We start from the raw sequence: 16992 nt of genomic DNA, 5'->3' as shown, positions 1-16992 counted from the left end.
CGACCCCCATCATACAGATGCGGACATGGCATGGGTAAGAAAGCCTTTGCACCCAGGCTCCAACCCGCCTTCCCTTGGCATCTTCACCCTTTGCCACACCACCCACCCAACAGTCCAAAAAGACTGGAGCCTGGGTGGGCCCAGGGTGGGGGCCGGGGCCGGGGCCCAGGCTCCAGGGTGCTCGGCCTTCCCTTGCGCCTGGCTCCAACCTAAGCACATAATGAAAGCTGACATTACATCAAACACAATAAGGAGTTTCGGTTGATGAAGATCATTCCTGAACACACAAACCCATTAAACCGAGGGGAAAAAATATCAATTCAACACACTCGCTGGCAAAAAGAAAATGTGATTTGTTATCTAAAAGGGGGTTATAAACACGGCTCTGATGCTCTTTCCCTCCGTAATGAAAACAGGCGGGTGCGGTGGGAGGACTACAGATTAGAACACAGGGCTTCACTCACCAACTTTTTAGGCAAACCTCCTGCAAGGACAGGAAAGGGCATGGGTGGGGGTCGGTAACTCCAGAGGGGGGGTGCCAGGAGACATGCGTTCCTCTCATAGGCTGGGCTGGGTTTTGCCTGCACTCGGGCCACCCCTGGGTCACCCCTCCAGCTGCTCCTATGGCTCCCTTTGTCTTTTTGTCCTGCTTTTTCATGGTCTCGGCAGAGGATCAGATGCTGGTGGCATCAGTGACACAGGGGGAATGTGTCATACAGGAGGATTCCAGTCCCCTGTAGATAATGAGTGAGGCTCAGGAATCGGTATGTGGCCCTTGTCCCCTCCCTACTTCTACCTTGACAGGGTCAGGCCATGCCCCTTCCTTGGTAGAGAGAGGATGAGCATTGGGTGGTGGCGGGCAAGGTCACATGTGTAAAAATGCATTGTAAACCCAGCTGTGGTCTTTATGCTCGATGTAGTGTGGAGCTGGGGGTGTGGCAGAGTGGGGCCAGCAGGGTTCGGGTGGGAGGGGCCCTGGAAAGGCCTCTGTGTCTGCCTCAGCCTGCACACTGTCCCAGTGTCCACCATTACTGTCCTGCCTTGGTTAGACCATGAGGAGGTGGTACTTATCGATTACACACAGGGGCATTGGCTAAGGGTGCTGGCCTCAAATCCTGACCCGAACATGTGTACTCTGGGATTTTGCATGGTGTGTAAAGACTGAGCCTGAAGTCTCCAAAGTCCCCAGGGGCCCCGTGACTACTCCCGGAGGTCACCCCCATTTCAATGATGAGACAAGGGTGCCTGTTAAATCCTGTAGCCTCAGTGAAGCTTTGCTTCAGGGTCTTGATTTCCCACTTGTAAAATGGGGATGACGATGCCTCCTCTGAGGGCATAAAAAAGGGAGCTGGGCTCCTCCAGGCGTTTGGGCCAGCCCTACCCATGGGAGGCTCTTATGTTTGCTCCACAGCCCTGGGAGGGGCTGGAATTTGGAGGAAACCCTCTGGTTGAGGAGAAATGGGCATCCTTAATGTCTGGGGTCCATACCCAACACCCTCTTGTTAATGGTATTTTAGGGGCCATTTTGCTCAAACTTGGCAGGGGTGGTGGGAATCGCCCCTTCTGAACTCACATTTCTCCCCCTTGTAGATTTCTGTACACAAATGACACATGAAGGGTGGGGCTAGGGGGCCTGCAGGGCCTCTGTATAGATGACATATACACTGTCCCTAGCTGGAGCTGAGCCCAAGAGAGAGCACAAGGGGTGCTGGCAGGTGGGAAATGAAGAGGGGGTGAGCACGGGCTAAGCATGGAGAATCGCAGTTGGTGTCTATGTCTGGTACTGTGGGGTACAGTGAGGATACTTGGCCTTCCTGCCCTGGCTCATGGCCAGCTCAGCTCAGCCAAAAGGACCGTTTTCTGAGAGAGCCGTCTGTCGCCGGCTTGGCAGAGAGGCAGGTGGCAGGCCTGATAGCTGGGGCAGACCTCGGGCAGGGGAGGCCACCTGTCCTGTCCAGCCGGCTCCTCTGGCCTGGTCCAGCCTTCACAGTCTTCCTTTTGGGTTCCCAGACAGCTATGTCTCCCATCAGACCCGCAGGGTAGGGCTGTGTCTCCCCCTTCAGATTCTCCAGGGTAGGACTACTTCCTCTCTTAGACTCCCAGGGCAGGACTTTGTCCCCCGCAGGCCCTGGTGTTGGCACTGAGGGCCTGGGGCCAATGGCCTCCCCCACCTCCTCCACCCACGTCCTGGCTCAGCTCCTCCCTGGTGGCAATCTAGACGGCAGATAATGCTGGCACAGCGGTACTGGTGCCAGGCACCATGTCCAGCAAGCAGGACATTGTCATCTACCCTAAACGTTATGGGCACCTGCTATGGGTGCCTGCTGCCTGTCTGCAGCAGGGTCACGGGAGCTGTTGCTTCTAACAAGGACCATGGTTTCCCTGTGTCCCAGGGCTGCGGCCAGGTCTGTGGCCACAGGTTCCCTGCTTCTGCCACAGCCGGTGTGTGGAGTCCTGGCCCGAGACTAAGAGGGGAACAGGGGCCTTCATGTGCAGACACCTCTTTCTCTCTCATGTGCCAGTACTGACTCTGTAGACCCCAGGAACCCCCCAGGTCCCTGGGCTGGTGTCAGTGGTGTCTGTCTGTGTGTACCTGTGGCTATACCACTACTTCTCAGAGGTCTGCATGTAGACCTCCTGTATGCTGTTGACATAGGGAGGGCCACACCCTGCTGATCACACAGGGGATTCCAAGTGCCAAGCAGCCTCTCTGTGCCCAGAACTTCCGGGTGCCATTCTCCCATCTCAGAGGTAAGAAGACCGAGACCCAGCTGCTCTTGGCCAACTTATCCACAGGGCCCTTGGCTGGGCACGTGGACAGGTGATGGGCAACAGTGAATCAGGCCCAAGTGCTTCTGGCCTAGAGGAGCCCTGAGTGGGGCAGTCAGATGAGTCCACTGGGATACTGGCCTGGGGCAGCTTGTACTGGGAACTATCAGGGTAGGGGCTCCGGAGATGGACGCTGGGGGCCGTGGGGGCTAGTCCCAGGCCTGAGACCAGAGAGAAGATGCCCAGGGAGATAACTGGAGAGGGAGAGGCATTGCCCTTCTGAAGGGGTGGGGGGGGGGCATTCCTGGGAACAGACCCAGCTTGCGTAAAGGGCCCGAGTTTGCCACTGGCATTGTGGCTCTCCTGAGTGCCACATGGAGGAACATGCTTCTCATCTGTACCTCCTGAAGGTCACTGAGAAGGACATGGTTTCCAGGGTGGGTGGCGTGCCCACAAGGGACAGAAATACCATCCGTTTCCCAGCCTCAAGTCCCCATATCCCCCTGGCATGGGCGGTCTCCACCTGCGGCTGCGGCCAGCTCTCCCTGGCAGCCCAGGCAGGACTGGCTGGTGTGCCAGCTAATGGGCCCACCTTTAGCGTGAGTGCCTTTCAGCCTGGCAGCGGGGGTGACTGCAGTGCTTCTGCTGAAGAGCAGGGCGCTGACCCTGCAGCTGGGAAGGAGGGGCTGATCACAGCTCCACCCTCCCAAGATACAGACAGACACGCAGCTTAATGGACCGAGGGGGAGGCGGTGGTAAACACCCGCTGGCCCTGTGATCACTTCCACAGCTGGGGGCATCCCAGGTTGAGCCAAGGGGAGGGGGCCAGTCAGAGCCCACTCCTGCCTCATCTTGGGGCAGGAGCACCCAGGGCCAGAGATGCATCTACAGTGTCACCAAACTGGCATCTCTATGGCCTGCCGTGTATACCAACCCTTTCACACCCCAGGCTGGGCCAGTAGGAGGCATTAAACACCAGAGTCCTTTGCCAGATGGGGAAACTGGAACCCAGAGAGGGGCAAACCCTTGCCGGGCTCCACGGGGACTCAGTGTGCAGGGAGCATACTGCTTCAAGCGCACTCGTCTCAGCACCCCTAGGATGCCCCTAAGACCTTGGCCCTCCTTCCTGGCAGGTCCCCGTGGTCCCTGCTCTGGCTTGGGATAAGCTGTTCCTGCCTTGGGGAGTAGCTGAAAATTAGGCGTCAGGAGTCTGGCGGGAAGATCCTTAAATTCAAACAAACAAACAAAAAAGATCCTTAAATTTTGAGTTTTCTACAGTCAGGAAAAGAAAATAGGTTTGTGGCTAAGGCAGCCTCTTTGTTTGTTTGGGGCCTGGCCTGTGAGGGAGAGGAGACCAGGCTGAGGGCACAGCTTTTCATTCCCTATTCCCTAGTCCTTCATTCTGTCCTGTGTCTGCTCTGCATACCACCCTGGAAGGGAGGAAGGACGCAGATATGGCAGGAACTAAGGAAAGGCAAGAGCAGGAGCTGAGGGTCCTGGATGCCCAGAAGGTGGAGGGGCTGATGGACTGGGACATAGGAGCAGCCTCACTGGGAAGGACCAGATGAGTCAGGCCACCAGGAGGTACAGAGGCATTTGGGCAGAGACCAGGAATGGGCCTGGAGTGAGGTGTTCAGCATGGCTGGAACACAGTGAGGAATGAGGTTAACAGGGGGACATGAACAGCCTGATCCTGGGGCCCTAAGTGCAGGCTCAGGCTGGGCCTTGAAGAGGACATGCCAGGGCAGGGGCTGTTCATAGGTGGTAGCCTAGTTGGAGTGGTGGGTGCGAGTCTGCTACCATGGGTGTTTCTGATCAAAGGACCGAGGAGGCATGGCGACGCAGGGATGGGTGGTGAGAGGGAGAGAAGGGCCAGTCCTGAGCTCCTGGGGGAGGTGGGGTCAGCCCATGGAGTCATCAACTCATTTATGTGTTCGCTGTAAAAAATCATGTTGCCTCCATTCCCCCCCCCCCTTCCATGAGCTCCTTAAGGGTAGCACTCAGCACCTACCAGGCAGCAGCAAAGAAAGAATGCCATGATGTGGGCAAGGCAGGAGAGGACTCAGTGTGGCCGGGAGGGATGGAGGCCAGGGAGGAGGAACAGACAGGTTCAGGGGGCCTGGATCATAGGCATGAATCCCCTGGTACCTGACGGCCTGGCTGTGAATCTCCACCATCAAAAGATACCTCAGGTAGGTCCTTTAAGTAGAGATAATAATCCAGCTGCTCACCAGATATGCAAGGCCCAGAGCTGGAGTGGCAAGGGCCTACCCTACCTTATTGGCCCCTGGGCCTCAGCAGGCAGCCTAGGGTGCCTCTTCCTGTGGTTAGCAGAGAGACCATGGCTCTGAGACACTGGCGTGACGGAAACGGTGCAGGTGTATCCAGCACCAGCCCAAATCAAACATAGCTGCCTGAGTTTGTGAGGGCCACCTGGGTGGAGACTGGCAGACAGTGAGGGTTCCCTTCCCTTCCCCACATTTGGGGCCTTTCAGCCCTCAAGAAGAGACCTAATATGAGCTTCTCACTCCACCACTCCCTTGGCACCTGGCCTCCTTCTGAGCTCTCCTGGTGGAAGCAGAAGTTTCTGTGGCTGTGACAAGCCTGGTCCCTGATCCTAGTCTGATGGTCTCCTGGAAGACAGGCTGTTGCTCAGGTTAGTCCCAGGAGAGGACAGAGTTCCCTTCTTGCAGGGACTCTTCGAGGTCAGTGTATCAAAGTCTGAAAGATCCTGGAGCCAAGGGATTTCTTTGCCCTGGGTCTCTCCAGATGACACCAACTTTGGGGAGCATCACTTTATAGCACCCTGTCTGCCCACAGGGGACTCCACAGCTCTTCTAGGGTGGCATGAGAGGTTCATTTCTGCACCCTGTGTCCCAGCACCAAGAGGAGCCTCAAATACTTGCTGAATGCTGGATGAAGGTTCCAGGCTCCACTCCAAAGAGCCCTCAGTGCTACCCTGTGAGTCTGGGCAGCACTTCCTTCCCCAAATTCACATCTGCCCTTTCTGGGGATGGGCAGGTCGTAGGGGCTGGGGATGGCACTGTAGTTCTTACCTTGATGTTGTCCTGCCAGCGGTGGGCTTTCTGGAAGTTCTCGGCAGCATCGGCCAGTCTCTGAGGAACAGAGCACGAGGAGGTCAGAGGCTGAGGAAGGTCCATGCCCAGCCTGAGCCTTCTCTCCATCCTTAGTACTCTCTGGGGCCAGGCTGGCTCCGGGTCTCCCTTGCCCCATCCTGCCAAGCACTCAGGGATTCCCTGGCTCAGACCTTTACCAGCTTGCTCAGTGGGCGCTGCCCCCCCCCAAAAGCTGGGTTCACACAGGACAGCTGAAGCCTGCACAAAGTGACCAGAGTGCATCTCTATGGGACTCCTTATGCTTCAGCCCAGCCACATCTCCTGCCCACAGGATGGCTGGGTGACTCCCAGGACCTTGTGGACCCAGGCCCTGGAGTCAACCCCCATTGCCACTTTATCTCTGATGAACTAGTGTCACTCCAGTGCCAAGAGGAGGTCCTCCCTAGTCAAGGGTGAGCCGCCACAAGTGATGGGGTGTCCTGCTGATGCATCTTGGGCCCCAGCTTGCTCAGGGCTCAGCAGGAGGTGCCCCTAGCACATTTCTGCCCACCTAGGCCCATTCACACTGTCCTTAACCCAGCTTCCTGAGCCCCTTCCCAGCATGGCTCTCCAAGCCTCTGTCCACACAAGCTTGGCCATCCCTTGGGGCTGGTCCCCGCATTCTCCTCCATCACGGCCCCTCTGCTTGTGAGCAGCCCTTCTATCCCACACCTTGGTACCGCTATGCCTGGCACATGCTGATGTGCAGAGAGGTGGCAGGCCACCCCGGACCCTCACAGTCTAGAGGAGGAAACAGACACAAAACTGGGTAGGACAACTGGAACAGGAGCAGCTGAAGTGTTTCCAGGAAGCTTAGTGCGATGGGAACTTGGGGCATCAGGGAAAGCTTCCAGAGGAGGCATTAGCACTCTGCCACCCTCAGGGCCTGAATCTTGGCTGCCCAGTAATTCTTATTTTGCACCTCTGTGGATACTGTCCCTCCAGGAACTCTGGAACTCCTGAAGATGGCCCTCTGGGGCCTCCTGCAGAGCGGAGTGCAGTGAAGTCCTATTAATCATATTGATGACTGTTATCATGAACTGGTCACTTACTACATGCCAAGCCTGCCACCAGGCCAGTGACACATCATGTATACCTGTCTCTGTCCATGCCTAACATCTTTCTCAGATGAGGACACCGAGGCATGGAGACAGTGAGCAGCCTTCCCAAGGTCACATTGTCTAGGTTAAGCTGCAGCCCAAAGTCTGGGCTTTACAACCACGTTTATCTTGCTCAGCCCCTGCACAAGGTCTGAAGGCACATTCCATGGGCCCACCATGCCTGGTGAGGGACAGGGCATTTCTGGTGGGGGTAGGGGCTCTGGTCTTCTACCCCTGCCCCACTCCATCCCATGGGTGAAACAGTGGGTCCTGCCTCCTGGCCTCCAGCCCTTACTCAGAAGGCCCTGGCCTCTTGGCATTTAGGACACGTGCGCCCATCCATGAGTCCAGGCCTGGTGTGGCCAAAGCCTGGCAGCTGCCCATAATGGGGACATGGGAGCCGGGACTCGGGATACTGGTTTTGCTACCCCCTAGCATGGAACAGGGTGGTGGTGGTGCCTACATTCTCTGGGGCAGGATGTCACCTCTGGCAGTTAAAAGGGCTGACCAGGGCCATCCTCAATCCCACTGGGCCTAGCTCCCCTTCCTCAGGCCAAGAACAATGAGTACTGGGAAGACTATGAGTTGGGGGTCTTGGGGACAGGGTAGGAAAGTCCCTCTTGAAGTCAAGCACCCTCCCTTTACAATGCTGAGCCCCTCTTGGCCTCCAATTCTCCCTCCTGTTATCCCACCTGTCTTCTTTGTAGGTTCCAGCCTCTGCCCACCTGTTATGCTTGGGGGGGCCCCACCCCCTTTACCGAGCTTCAAGGACCACAGGCCTCTCTACTCCCAGAAACCTCCCATATCTTGCCTCCAATCCTGGCGCCCCCGGGAGGTCCTGGACACCCTCCTAGGGTGGCCCTCAGGCCCACTGGAGTGCATGCCATCCCCTCTTGGAATGAACCCATCCCCACTAGAACCACTGCCACCTATCTCTTACTTGTGCTATCACTCAAATCACCTACCATTCATCCCCAGCCCTGGCTCTGTCCTCCCTCAGGCTCCTGTATCCTCTCTCACCCTTTGTCATCTAGTCTCTCACTGTGGATCTGATCCTGTGGCCACCCCCCTACCCCTTCAGCAGCTCCCTATGGCTCTGCATAGAAAAGGCAAAGTTTTCTTAGGGTCCCCAGGGGTCCACTTATACTCACTTCCATCCTGGGGCCTCTTCTCAGCCTAAATGACAAATACCCCTATCCTAACCCCAACACCCAGGATGGGGGAGGCCCCTGATTCACAAGTCTGCAGTGTTCTTTTGCAGACAACATTACTATGTAACATACATGGCACAATAGCTGTTATTACTGTTAACTGAGCATCTACTGTGCCAGCTTAGCACCTGGGCTAGATGAGAGGGTGGGAAGCCCAGGGACAGCCCCTGCAGGGTGAGTCTTGGGCAATCACTTCATGCCCCCTTTGCTTACCCAGTGGCCTCTACCTTCCCAGGGACCCCAGACCTTTCTCAGAGTAGGCCTGAAGCCCACGTGGGGCTCCCCTGACACCAGTGCCCTTCATGAGGGGATGAGGCGATGGTAGTGTGTGGGATTAACAGGATCAGGCCTCTTGCTTCAGAAAAGCCACAGGCTTGATGGGGTGGCAAACACCAAACTGACATCAGCTGGAGTCTCCCAACTGGGCCGCAGCCTCAAGGGGCTGTCCTTTCCTGAACCCACCTTCCCTGCTGGCCAGGGGTGCCAGCTCTTTCACCCTCTCAAGGCTCAGCTCTGTCTGTGGGAGGCCCAGGCCCGAGGCCCAGGGCTCCCTAGCTGCACAGCTGCGATGAGGAAGACCGAGGGGGCCCTAGCCCTGAGCCTCTTCGAAGTCCCACGGGCTTGAAGGCCCAGGTCAGCCCGCTGACTCGTGAATAACGGGGCTGCAATAGCCACAGCGAAAGGATTACGTTTAATCCTCAGTAACGATCAAGCCATTATTATTTGTTCGGTGTTACAGATCAATCAGCCCATCCCGGGGTGGTGGACGTGTGGAAACTGCTAAACACACAGGCCTGGTGGTGCAGGAGGACGGGTGGAGACAGCGGAACGGGGTTGGAGCAAGCAAGGAGGCTGTGGCTGCTGGAGGTCCCATCAGGTCTGAGGGGGCGAGGGGAGGAGGAGACCCGGCCCACCCACTGGCCTGCCTGGGGGGGACCGAGCAGCCACCAGAACCTGGACTCCTGGAGTCTTGAGCCCTGGCCTGGGTTCAAAACCTAACTTCCTTGAGTAAGTGGCTTCCCCTGCTGGCCCTTGATTTCTTGTCTGTAAACTGGAGGGGCCAGTGCCCTGGGGTTTCTCTTGTTGGCTCTGAGCACACAAGGCTTTTGCCCACCTCTGGGTCTTCCTCTGTTACCTACTTTCTGCCTGGGATGTGCTCCCTCTCACCTCAGTCAGCCCTATCAGATTGTCACCGCCCCTGGATGCCTCCTTTTGCCTCTGCCCAGTCCCTGGGGCTCCTCTGCCCTGTCAGGCACTCAGAACCTTGGGCTCCCATCTCCCCAGAGCCTGGGCGGTCAGCCCTGCTCAGGGCCATGTGCTCAAAGCTGAGGCTCACCCTGCCCTAAGGTTCATCGTGCTAGCACATCCTTCCTACCTCTCCTGGGTCCTTATGACAGCCTCTGGGCAGGCAAGATGGGGAAGGAAACTGAGGCCCAGGGATCCCTGGGTGGCGCAGCAGTTTAGCGCCTGCCTTTGGCCCAGGGCGCGATCCTGGAGACCCAGGATCGAGTCCCACGTCGGGCTCCCGGTGCATGGAGCCTGCTTCTCCCTCTGCCTATGTCTCTGCCTCTGTGTGTGTGTGTGTGTGACTATCATAAATAAAAATTAAAAAAAAAAAAAAAAAAGAAACCGAGGCCCAGAGGTGAAGACAACCCACAAGACTCTCAGCAGGGCCAGGGTAGAGGTGGGTTCACAGCCTGGTCTCATGTCCGCGATACTGTCTGCCTGGGGAGATATGCTCTGTTCTCATCCCTCAGCCACTGGTAGCCTCCTGCTACCAGCCCCTGCACTCTGCTTCTATCTTGTGCATCATCACCCAGACTGTTCAGGGGGTTTGCTCCCTCACCCCTGAGGTGTTAGCTTAGGTCTCATACCCCTTCTAACCACTCCTTGACTCCTGCCAAGCCCCCATCTGTCCCTATCACATCTCATTGTTTTCTTCCTTGAGCTCCAAGCTTGGTGAGGGCTGTATCTGATAGCTGTTCACTTTACAATAAGCTGGCCTCTTGCACACAGTAGGTGTACAATGAACATCTGCTAACTCAAGGTCAGGGTATCTCTGAACTGGGTAGAGACTCAGCCAGGAGTCTGGCTCTGCCAACCAGCTGCGTGACCCCAGAGTATATGGTTTAACGTCTCTCAGCCACTTTTCCTCATCACGCTGGGGAGGGTTAGTGTGGCCTCTGAGGGTGATGCTGCTGCAAAGCTGCTGATGGTGGCTTGCCTGGCCTGAGACGTCCTCATTGTGGCCAAGGCATTGGCAGGAGCCATGGTGGGGCTGCTGGGCAGGGCTGCTCATGGCCAAGTCCATCACAATAACAGCAGGCATTTCAGAGGCAATTATCAGAGAGTTTCACTTAACAATCAATTTCCCTCAGCTCTGGAAACTGTTCTTACAGGAAAAGGCAAGAGAGAGGAGGACTGGTGGTGTGCTGGGCTGGGGATGCAGCTCCCCTGCGGAGCAGCCCTGTGCAGACACCTTCAGATTTCACTAAGTTAAAGGTCTTTCCATTGCCATGGAGCTGATGATCTCCAATGAGGGGCCTGAAGCCTTGGTGGGTGCCCCTCAGAGGCCAGCAGCTGGTGGTGGTGGTGGGGGTCCAGCCCCTGCTGCACGCTGGGAGGGGCGGGGCTTGGGTGTGAGGGGGCTGGAGCCCTTAGGCTTCTCCCTCCTTATTGGGGGCCCACCCCTCACCCAATGCTGGGTGCCCCACTTCCCCCAAGCCTCCTCCTCTCACCCCAGTGCTGGCCTAGTCCGAACGGGTCCGGGGAGTGACTGTCTATCAAACAGGATTTGTTTCGTGCAGCCCAGAGGGAAAGATTGTACGAGGTGTTTCATCTTAATTAGTTATAGCTACTCCCTCTTCCAAGAGGATACAAGAGGCTTAGGATGAAAGGCCCTGAACCCATGGGGAGCAGGATATTGAGATCTAGACCCCTGAGGGCTGAGCCTGGCAGAAGCTATGATGGGAGACCCTGAGATGGAGGCTGGGGGCTGCAAAGTCCTAGCACCAAGCAGATACCCTGCAAACATTGCCTGAGGGTTGCAAGGAAGGTACTGGTGGCAGGTGACACCAGACCCCACTCCTGGCAGCTCCCTTGGGCCAGGGCTTCACCGACTGTGCAGTTCATCCACTGAAAGGTAGAAGACTGGGCCTTTCCTTTATCTGCCCCATCCTATCCTAGCAAGACACTGGAGAGGTGGAGTCTTCTGTTCCCCTGCCTTTTACAGGGGGAGGGGACCGAGACTTGGAGCAGTAGTGCCACTACCCTAGGCCTCTGGTGGAGAAGCGAAGAGGGGCCATGAACCCAGGGCTATCAGTAGTGTTGGACAGTGAGCATCTTAGGGAAAGTCTAGGTCTGGCCAAGCCCATGCTTGGGCTCCAATGCCCCCTACCTGCCCCTAAGAGCAGTTCCTTTGTCCTTTTGTCAGGAGAGTGGATCAGTAACTGGGCTCCCAGTAACTGCTCTGAGCCTGGAGAGCTGACCTTGGAGTCACGGGCCCAGACCTTGGGAGGGGTTAAGGACTAGGGTGTCCAGCAGCTCCTGATCAACCCAGCACTGCCACTGATACCACCCTGCTTCCCTCCCTGCCTGCGGGCTCTGTATTAGCTCTGTATTGTGCACTGATAGATACTAAGTACAGATTTCCAATTTCCAGAGCTGTTATGGTCTAATGAGTAAATAATATACATATTTAAAACTGTCTAAAAACATATCTGCATAATTAAAATATCTGCATAATAATGAAGCAAGATGCAACGTAGCAAGGAGGCAGCTAGAGCTCCAGGGCTGACAATAAGGGTCGATGTGCAGGTGGGATTGGGGGTCACGGCCCTCTGGGTGTCTTCCTTCCTGCTACTTTGGCCTGAGTGGCCATTTGTCTGGGTGGAGAGAAAGAAGCACACTGGCATGGGCAGAATGGGTTGCCCTGGACCCGTGACTTACACACGGTAGTCAATGGAGATGCCTGTGCCTTTGCCTTCCTGTCAAATGTACATGGACCCCAGTGCCGCTTGGGCAGGACAGCTCCTTGCCCTCCCCCACCCCCTCCCTGCCTCCTTCCTCTCCTCCTGCCTCTGTCCACACTGGACACACCTGGCTCCTGTCCTGTGACACCCCTGACCCACCCTTTCTGTATGAGCCAGACTTTCAGCTGAAAGATAAAACCACCACCAAAACAATGAAAAACAAACACTCAAACCTCAGACCAAACTGCAGGGAAAACAACCAACAGGCCTCGAAGTGAAGGTAGCCTTGGGGAAAAGCCATCACAGGAGGCCCAAGCTATTGTTGGCAGCAACAGGCTCCCTCACCTTTTCCCTCACCAGCTGCACATGTTCTCTATGAGTTTATTAAAAAAAATTAGTAAGATGGATTTTTTTCCTTAAAAAAAAAAAAAAAAAAAAAGGTCAGAATAAATGTACCAGGAAAAAAAAACATTCGAGTTGTGGTTCCCCTCTGGAGAGGCTACTGCCTCTCCACCCCAAGGCCCAGGCTTGCTTGCTCTTTGTGGGCATCTTGGGCTCATTATCGATTCCTGTGCCTCCCCTGTCCTCCCTGCAAGGACAGCCTGTGCTTTAATTTCTCAGGAAAAATAGGAAGAAGTGAGGGGTAGCTTGTACTAAAAATGGGGATGGGGCTGGGGAATCTGGTATCCCAGAAGCTTGAATTTCAGACAGGACGGGATTTCCCAAAACATCCTGGGCGCCCAAGGAAGGTTGCTGTGTTGTATTTTGCCTGGGGGGACTTTTAAAAAACCTATTCTCTCGTTACTGATATGTTACCCTATACTGGATAGTTTAACATCAAGAGTAGGAAGCCATGTGGGAAGAGTAGGAAGGAAAGGAGGTGAATTGGCACTCAGGTTGATGACATAAATTCCACTGGCTTCACTGTTTTAGCTTTCAGTGGGAACCACAGTCAGTATAGAAAGAGCTGGGTCCAGTGTATTATGGGGCAGGATCCAAATGTATCCACTGTGAATGGGGCAAGGGGCACAGAAGGGGGGGGGCCTCTGTGGCTGGGCAAGGACATTCACAAGGGCCTGCTTGAATTTACGGAGCAGTTGTCAGGAACTGCGGATGAAGTCCACCCTTGGGAAATTTCAACTCTGGTGTTGGGCTGCTTTAGGAAGATATGAGTGTGGACAGCCTTGTGCTGAGGGCAGCAGGATGGGCCCGGCTCTTGGGGCCCTGCCCTGCCCAGTCACTGCTGCTGCTCCTGAGTTTCCTGACAGGTACCTGCAAGAGTTTCCCTGATGAGAAATGAGCCAATACATCCAACACACAGGTCAGAGCTTGGGCTGCGGCCTCAGAGCCCAGCCGTATGCAAGCACCTTACCCCCAAGGAGCATGAGCTGGGGGCTGGGCCATGTGGATTCCAAGGCTGAAGGGGCTCCTTCCAAGGTACTGCCCCACTCAGCACAATCCCTCAGGTAGGCTCACATGGGTGAGAACCCACCAACCTAGCTGGCACCCCCTTAGACTCCAGCATGAAACCTGTGTATCTCTATAGGTGAATTGGTCCCTGGTGAGCCAGGTGAAATTTCTCATAAAATTTCCAGTTTTGTCAGGTTCCTCCCTCTGAATGATCACCCAGTGTAACTCACCAATGTTTCTTTCATTCCTGATGATAGCATCAGGTGAGGGTGCCAGGCCCAGGGCTGTTGGCACTCTCCAGTTAGAGGAGATGAGCGACACACCATTTATCAAAGTGTACCATGGAACTTGTTGCTGACTTCTTTCCCTCATCAGGCCACGTTCTAGAGACAAAGGTATATTACAATGGCCCTGCCACAGAGGCTAGGAGGCCTGAGCTCCTAAGGCTGGCCCAGTGTATAATTTGGGAAGCGATGCCTTCATCTCTCTGGACCTGTTTCTCACTTGTATGATGGGGACCAGAATCCCACCCGGGCTTGCTTAGGCCCATGGGAATTCAGATGCAGAATAAGGTCTAGACAGAGAGCAGGATTCTGAGCAGGATGCAGACTCACTCTGGGTATTAGAGATAGAGCCCCAGGTCCTAGGCTGCTCCTTCCCTCAGCTCTGCCCAAGGACCCACCGACTGCTCTATCACAGCCTTGGATTCTCTTAGGCCTTCTGACCTTGGCTTGACCTGGCTTCATTTGAAGCGTATGCCAATGGACTGTCCCTCTCCTCAGCCTCGCCTTTGTCCACTGGCCCCCAGCACCCTGCCTGGCCTCCAGCCTAACCCTGCCTTGGACAGAACAGGGAAGTGGGGGGATCCATTTGAATGTCCTACTTGACCAACTCTACCCAAGCTGGGCTGTCATTTCCCCAAGGCCATCCCTTGGAAGCTGCTCTCCTCCAAAGCCCCCTACTCCTGTGACTCTCTTCTCCCTTCTGACCGGACCTTTCCAAAACTGCCCTCAACCCAACTTCAGACTCCTACCCAAGCTGCTTAGCATAAGCTCATCCTCCCCAGGCCCCCACACCTTTAGGCCTCCCACATAGGCCCATGTCCTTCCACCACCTCTTTCCTGTTGTCACCCTTTATGGGGACCTGTGTGGCCTGGCCTTGCCAACCTAGGCACTCTTCCCCCATGTTGACCTGGAGTTCTGCCCTTCCACCATGCTTAGGTTCCTTCCCCTTGTTTGTGCTGTACTCTAAACCTGGACTGGTCCCTCCACCCCCTCACCTGCTCATCCACCTCCTCCAGGAAGCCTGGTACTCCTGCCAGTCTGGTTTCCAGAATTCCCTATGGTACTTCCATCACTACTTTGTCTGATTCCCCCCATATGTGGGCATGGACTTGATTCACGGATGTGTGTGACCCTGGTGCCAGGTGTAGGCTTCTCCCTTGGTCAGTGAGGTGGGGTGGGGGCATGATCAGAAGGTGCCCTTAGAGATCTGCTGGCTTAGAGACCACAGATTTCCCTGAGGGTTGGAAATGGCAGAGAACAGGCCAGAAACAGCACTGATGACAGAACACGGGGATCCCAGAAGGTGCAGAGGTAAAGGCTGAGTGAGGGTAATGGGTAGAGTGAGGCTGACTACAGGTCCGACAGAGCACCCCATACAGAGGGGTCAAGAGGTTGCCTCAGGGGTCTGAACTGAAGATGTCTGCCTTCCAGGACCCCAGCCTCACTCTGAAATTCATGAAAATGTTGTCCACCAGTCCCACTTGGCTGTTGCCAAGTCAGTGATAAAATGGTTTAGAAGCAAAAGTCACTGAAGCCTTGCCAGAGTGAGAGGCTGGGGGGTGATGGACATGGGTCTCTAATCTGGCCAGGTCAGCCAGGAGTTGGGTCCTCCTGCTCTGGCCCCAGACCAGTGCATTCTCCTATAATGCTCCAATACCCTCCTCCAAGAAGCCTTCTCAGGTGTCCTTATGCCCCACCATGGCTCAGGGACAGGCCATGAGAGGGTAGTGGTTCCAGTGGGAAGAGATTGATATGACCTTCCTTCTTTTCTGCCAACAAATGTTTATTAAGCACCTACTGTGTCCCTGACCTATGCTAGGTTAGTACAGATGTGGTACTGCTCTTAGGCAGTGTACCCTCTGTAAGTTCTTCTTTATATCCCACCTATCTTATCACTACAACTCAGTCCTACTGTCCTAAGCATGGAACTTGGTAGAGGCCTCTACAGTAACAGCTGCCCAGGGTAGCAGCTTTATTGGTAGAATTTAGGGGTGCTAGAGGCCTCTCTGTTATGAAATGTATTTCCACATAAAAGCTGAAACTGAGCACCCCCCACCAACTAGAGTAGAGGAGTCCAGGCCCCTGCCTGTGAGGACAGCAGAGCCCAAGCCCCCACCCAGCCACCATGCTCCCTTCCCATGATGTTATTTTTATACTTTTTCCTAAAACACAGCCTGAGCGGGCCCTTCTCGACTCTATTAACATTAGGAATCTAATCAGTAATCAGGCAGCTCATAATTTTCTGATTAGCTCTGATTAGACCCAACCTCAGGGGGAGAGGGAGTGGGACAGTGAGAGGGGAGGTGGGGCCAGTGGGGCACCAGGATATGCCTGAGGGGGCATTGGCTGGATTGAGGATGGAGGGCAGAGGGAAAGAGCCTCTTGCCCCACTGTCCTCTATCCTGGCAGAGGGTACAGGGTGGAGTCTTGGGTTGCACTGGGTTAGAAAGGTCCAGGGGTCAGAGAGCAGGGCAGTAGGAAAGGGGCGCCCAGTCCACTTGCTGCAGCGACCCCAGAGCAAGTTGGGCCTGGACTTTCAGAACCATGGACAGAGGCAGGCAGGCTTGGCAGGGTGGCCCAAAGGGCCAGGTTTAGGCATCTACCTGGGTCCTACCCTGTCTAGGTCACATTCCAGGAATGATCCCAGGAGTTGCCTTAAGTGGTGATGACAGTGATGGGATCCAGCTGCTCAGAGGGCTGCAATGTGTGACCTTCACATGGAGAACTGGCCCTGGCCACTGTTGAACACACTATAGGCAGAGCTTGATGATCATCACCTTCAATGTAAAGACAATGAGGCTGAGGGTCCCACTGCACAGTGGGGGAGCCAAGGCCTGGACAGACCACCCAGGTGATGGTGCCAGTTTGGGGCAAGCCTGGACCTATATGGAGGCTTCCCAGACCAGTCTAACCTTTCTTCTGCCTGAAGGCTGTTTGTCACCTTTACACCACATGCAATGGATGGAATCATCGTGCTGGTCAAACTAGACCTCCTAGACCTACCACACATGGAGCTGGACCTCTGGTCTGTCCCTAGTCCTGGCCGATCATGGATACTGACCTCCTCCTTGCCCCCCTTCACCCCTGTCTAGTGGCTTTCCCCACAGGCCCAGACTCTTCTGAGCCCCAG

General features: G+C 55.4%; 1 protein-coding gene across 7 annotated transcripts in view; it reads right to left on the bottom strand.

The window, feature by feature from the left end:
• CACNA2D2 (calcium voltage-gated channel auxiliary subunit alpha2delta 2) overlaps window positions 1-16992 on the bottom strand; it is a 138321-nt gene that overhangs the window by 26002 nt on the left and 95327 nt on the right. For all 7 annotated transcript variants that reach the window (XM_038566355.1, XM_038566356.1, XM_038566357.1 and 4 more), the window contains one exon: window positions 5826-5885. In XM_038566355.1, the coding sequence (XP_038422283.1) occupies window positions 5826-5885 (60 nt within the window). The remainder of the gene's footprint in view (window positions 1-5825; window positions 5886-16992) is intronic.

The sequence above is a fragment of the Canis lupus genome, chromosome 20 (assembly GCF_011100685.1).
Source record: "Canis lupus familiaris isolate Mischka breed German Shepherd chromosome 20, alternate assembly UU_Cfam_GSD_1.0, whole genome shotgun sequence".
Classification (NCBI taxonomy): domain Eukaryota; kingdom Metazoa; phylum Chordata; class Mammalia; order Carnivora; family Canidae; genus Canis; species Canis lupus.
The sequence above is the reverse complement of the archived record's forward strand: the minus strand, read 5'-3'. Positions and strand labels throughout refer to the sequence as shown.